Raw genomic sequence first — 5,557 nt, forward strand, 5'->3', positions numbered from 1 at the left:
TAGCGAAAAGGGTAAAAATGGCATAACGATTAGGATAAGTGGATAGAAGGGGATGAAGAAGAGAAGGAAAAGGAAAAGAGGAGAATAAAATACAATGCTAAATTAGTTGAGACGAGGGCTGAGGTCCAAGGTAGGGGTGACCCTTACACTGTGCCTCAGTCTCCGGGAGAAGAAGGGACAGATGTTTGAAGGGTGGAGGGACAGGATTGATGGAAAGGATGGGGTAATAGAGAGGATGGAGCGCTTAGCTTGTCTTGTGCGATGAACTGGGTACTAGAGAAATAGTGACTGGAGTGTCTGGACTAGCGGAGGAGACTGGGGTGTATGGACTTAGAATGGGAAAAGAATTTGACTGGAAGGAAGGAAACTTCGCCTACTTGTTGTTGGAGGCATTGTTGAAAGAGGAGAGTGTTGTCAGAGCAAGGAACTGTTAGGGGGAGTTCGAAAAAATGGTCCCATTTGGCTGAGCTAAAAAGACTATTTAAGATGTTTGGAGAGGTGGGAGTAGTAGGACCTGGGCGTGTCGAAGAGGGAGTAGTGTTGAGAGAGGTACTATTGCGGAGAGGTGGCCAGTAAGGTTGTAGAGAGAGGATGGGGTAGTTGGTGAAGCAAGTTGGGTATAGTAGTAGCAGTTTTCAGAATCAGTGGGGTTATTTGATGAAGGGGCAAGTCTTATTACCCCTAATAATGGAATCAAGTCTTCGTTATTGGTCATGGTAAGCTTACGGAAAGTTTCGGAAAACCACTCCATCCCTCGAGTCCCCTTGAGGGGTAAGGACTAGACAACTGAACGGGAATACCGTGCCCATGGCTCCTCCAGGCCGTTCGTGACTGACACAAAGTCAGCCTTTCATCCATTCAACACGGCTCTCACACCTTAAGAGAAGAGAGGGAAACGAAAAGGAGGAAGGGAAAAGATTGTAAAAAAAAATAATTGAGTTGAGGGCTAAGAAGGGATGATCACCAGCATTGGGGTTCTAGTCTCCGTCTCCTAAGAACCCCCCCCCCCCCCCCCAAGCAACAACGGGTAAGGGGGAGTAACCATTACGTAATCCCTCTGTGTTACAATTTCCTTACTGAGAATCACCCACAGCCAAGCAAATGTATATCATGGACCCCGAGTATGGAATAGCATTCCAACATCCATCAGAATAAAACCAGCAAAGAGCAGTTTCAAAAAAGCTCTCCGTGAGCAAATGTCAACATATTAAGTATAGAAAACACTGCATTATGCCATTGCTTTAAAATATTAATTAAACATAGTATACTACTTCAAATGGTATTAATGTGACTTTCATGTTTTTCTTTCTTTCCTTGCTGATGATTATGTCCAACATGTGCTGAGGGATGGATAATTACTTTCTTTCATTAATAGTCTAATTTTACTACTTTCTTGTATTTCGACGTTATCTTTTAGTTTGTATTGTGTTATTCTGTTGGCATTTGGAGATTTGTATCCCCAGCTTGTTTCTGAATCTCTAATATCTCTCTCATTATCTTTTGTTGCCATGATCAATGATTAGATATACTAGGCGTTTAAAAGTGCATTAATGAAGGTAGAAACACTCACCAGGATCAGCCAGTTTTGTACATCCCAAACTCGATGTACTATGTATAATTTTATTTGGTTAAATAAAATATTCAATATCAGTCCCCTTTCCCCCCCCCCCCCTCTTTATTTCCCTGGTAGTTTTACACGTAGAAGTGGCATAATGCCATAAATGTCGATCTCTTCTTTGCTGCTGATGGATCCCTGGTTCTGTTTTACCTAACAAAACGGATATGGAGTTATATATCATGATCACGCATTTCATCCTGTAGACAGAAAGGCACGTACTATAAAACTGGCGTTGATTTGTAAATTCCTTGTCATAAATAAAACTTCTAAAGAAGAAAGCTATGTAAGTCGAGCTAGCTTCTACGATTGCTATTTTATTTACACAATGGATACAGGCCTATGCCATCTGTCTCAAAATCTAGAGTAAGCATTTCCATTCCCACTGTAATTCTAATTACTATTATAAATCTTGGCTGAAAGTCATAGAACTACAAAATGGGTTAATTCCTGTTCCCTTGTAGTTTCAAGTTAGTCGTAATTCCTATACAGTGCACAGTATTGTCAATTTATTTTTCCAGGGTAATTTATCAGGAGCGAATCTGTATTGCTCCTGTTTGTTGTCTTACCAGGTGGCTTCTGATACATTTTAGAAATAGAGATCGAATACCTTGAATTGTATGTTGTGCAGATAACATTAAGACAAGATGCAATTTTTCATCCATAGGATCACTGCCAGACTTTGGCATTTCAGCTTAAAAGATTATCACCAATACAAAATGGGAGTGTCTCACTGATACTCAGAATAAAATAAAATACTTGGCCCATGCTTCCACTACATTAGAATCTGATGAGCAAACTGCATTCACCTTTGGGAGGGCTTGGTATTCTTTTTTTCAGGCAATCGTATTCTTAGTGAAGGCCACTTACTTCAATAGTGCTCTTTGACCCCACTGGCAAAATTCCTGATTTCTTGCTCATCCTCAACAATATGCTAGTTCCGCTTGCTCGAGATTATTGCAATTCTCAATTTTTAACCACCTGAGCCCTGCATTATAAATTATAAATCGTGCCCTCCAGCATCTACTGCGATATAAAGTTCTATCATGCCTCATAGTGCTACAGGGCCTGTGCTTATATTTGATCCCTGAGCACTGTCCTTCCCTGTCAGTCTGTGCAAGTGAAACATCCTGGGATGATTCCTGGACAGATGGGAGTTTCTGAAGTGACCTAAAAAGGTAGCCATGACACTGACCCTACGTTAACATCACTAATAAGTCGTCATGCAGATCAGGACCCTGTACCAGGAACCAGTAAGCCAGTGTTTAGGCCATGCTTACGTTTCACAGTGGAAGAAACCTAAACATGACTAGACTAACAGGGCCTTTGCAGAAAAAAAAATCTTTAATGATTTCAATCAAGGGGGCTGTCTCTATAAGCATCACACTTATATGTTATTCTCCAAAGAAAAGTAAGTAAGGGGATACCAAATAGTTACCAGTTGAAAAGTTTCTCCCAACAATTCCTTTTAAAAGGCAATTGGGACACAATCGAATTTTTTAAAGTGATTTGTTCTTCGCGTTCCTAGTCGGTTCTATTATAACGAAGTCCTTTATTATCATACATATTTTATTCTTATCTTGACGTAAATAAAAAATCATAATGGATGACAATCATGAATATGAACTCCTTTCTTGAATAGCTGTACAATCACTGAATATTTAGGGGAAAATAAGGCACTTAAAAGCAACTCATTGCTTGTGTAAAGCATCACCAACTACATCCTTGACTTTACAATATTTCTCACTCAAAAATAAGAAACATAAAATAAACGGAAAATTAATCTGACTGAACTAATTACATAACAAAGTCCTTGTATTTCTATTCTGAAGAATTTCCTGGGCAACTTTGAAGCTGTTTACAACGTTCCACATATTCTTGCACTGCTGCATTGATATCTAGATCTTCTCCATCCTCTGTACTATACAAATGTATACCGATGCGATGAGATTCTCTGTTGGAAATAGAAAGGAAAATAGTAAAGTAATGCCTTAAAAGATTGATTTAAACACAAGGTTAAGAGTATTAAGGTTTTCATACTTCCATGACTATGATAATTTCCTCATATTTAAGACTTACTTATTCCCCTTCTTTCCCCCTCCACAATTTCCTTCTTTCAATCTCTGTATTTTCTTCCCCTTCACTGTTTCTCTTTCCCTCTACCTCCCTCTCTCTCTGATATTCCCAGACCTAACACTCTTTCTCTCCCCCTCTCCAAATCTCTCTCTGGTCTCCCTTTCCCTTTCCCTCGTGATTCTAAGGAGTCATTGCCAACATAGGATGGGTGCTTCATGCTCTCTGGTGCTGGGATATGATGGTATGATCATGTTATGTGCTTCCATGCCTTCTCGATTTCAGACGTCATTGCTGGCTATTCTGGTGCAACGCAGCAACAGCTTGTCATACGCCACCAAGATCTATTGCTCAAATCCTTCGGTTGGGGGGACAGAGGGGGTGGTAGAAGTAACTACCTTCTGCGAACACCTGCGGTTTCACCTCAGAGGGATCATCATCCAAGTTGGATATATGGAACACCCTCACTTCGCAACAGGATGAATGACCACCACCACTACGAGGGAACTGAGTCAGCTGATGGTGGTGGTGGTGGGGGGGGGGGGGGGCAATGTATCTGGACTCTTGCTTCCTTAGCAATTTCTTAGTAAATGACCTTTGCCTTGCCTTGGGTCAAGACTGACTCTGTTCACCATGAATCACTTGTAAGTTCTGAGACTCAGAGAAAACCAGGTAGAGAATATTATCCCAGTTTCATCAAGAATTAACTGAAACACGTCAGTCACATATCATATACTGCAAGGATAATTATTCTAGTTTTATGCCTTTACGACACTCGTCATAAAGCACTCTTCGTCTCATAAGATCATACAGATAGGTGCCTCCTAGCTTCCGGTAGCTCGCTCAAATAGGACTCTTGTAGCGTAGAGCAGGTGTATTCAACAATACCCCCTTCTCACTATTAGCCCACGTGATTTATTTACAGATTTTCAAATTTACAAAGTGGGAAAAAAAAATCTACTCTATTTACCTCACTGTCTGCTTTGTTCCCTGCCATGCTACTTACTGAGCAGCAGTTTCGATATCTGCAATACTATACGTCTTATCCTAAGCACTGTCATCCGATGTGCTAGATGATTATCTCTGAAGCTTCCTTGTGTTTCGAAGTAAACTGGTCTCTAAAATTATGTCAAGCGTCTTGCTCTACAGTAATCATCCAATGGCAAATACTTGTCATATTTGTCTGTACTTCTGTCCGAATCCTCACCGGTATTACCTTATTTAGGGGTCATCCATTTTTTTTTACCAAACTGTACGCTTGGGGGAGGGGGTTATTCTCTGGCGTACGCATTTTTGTACGTCATAAAAATGGTGATCCGGATCAAGTCCTGTGGCCGTCATTTTTTACTTTTTGCTCTGTATATTCTGGAGGGGGAGAGGGGGTCGTGGGAAATGAGTACTTTCTGAACGCTTGTGCAAATGATGAGGAAAATAACGGGTGACCCCTTAGCGACAGTGTCCCATATTTCCACGAGGGCCCGTTTCATTTTCACTCGAAAGGCCAGTTCATCATCTCCCTCCCTCTCTTTTTTCTTCTCCTCGGTCTGGTGTTTCTCTCCATCCCCCTTCTTCTGTCTACCTCCCCTCTCTCCCTCCTTCCCTCCCTCTATGTGTCTCAATCTCTTCTGTAAATCAAGAATATCTTACCTGTGCACCTCATCCACATATCCAACGAGAATGCGGTCATTTGTAATGTCTTTGAGGAATGCAGCAGCCTTGATATTCCAGCGAGCGTCCGAATCAACCCCAACGAGCCAGCTCTCTATAGCCTACAGAGAGAAGTAAACAGCTGAAAGGTTAGAAAATAAAGGAGACATAATCAGGTAAATGACAATTTCAACGACTAAAATGGTGACGCTACTCTTTGGT

The 5,557-nt window shown here is 41.1% G+C and overlaps 1 protein-coding gene across 5 annotated transcripts in view; it reads right to left on the reverse strand.

Moving 5' to 3' along the window:
* Positions 1-3,166: 3,166 nt before the first annotated feature.
* Positions 3,167-5,557, reverse strand: part of LOC125028804 (tudor domain-containing protein 5-like) — a 24,921-nt gene continuing 22,530 nt past the window's right edge. For all 5 annotated transcript variants that reach the window (XM_047618316.1, XM_047618309.1, XM_047618308.1 and 2 more), the window contains 2 exons: positions 5,336-5,457; positions 3,167-3,569 (listed from right to left, as the gene is read on the reverse strand). In XM_047618316.1, coding sequence (XP_047474272.1) covers positions 3,437-3,569; positions 5,336-5,457 — 255 coding nt within the window. In that variant the 3' untranslated portion in view covers positions 3,167-3,436. The remainder of the gene's footprint in view (positions 3,570-5,335; positions 5,458-5,557) is intronic.

Source organism: Penaeus chinensis, chromosome 9 (assembly GCF_019202785.1).
Source record: "Penaeus chinensis breed Huanghai No. 1 chromosome 9, ASM1920278v2, whole genome shotgun sequence".
Classification (NCBI taxonomy): domain Eukaryota; kingdom Metazoa; phylum Arthropoda; class Malacostraca; order Decapoda; family Penaeidae; genus Penaeus; species Penaeus chinensis.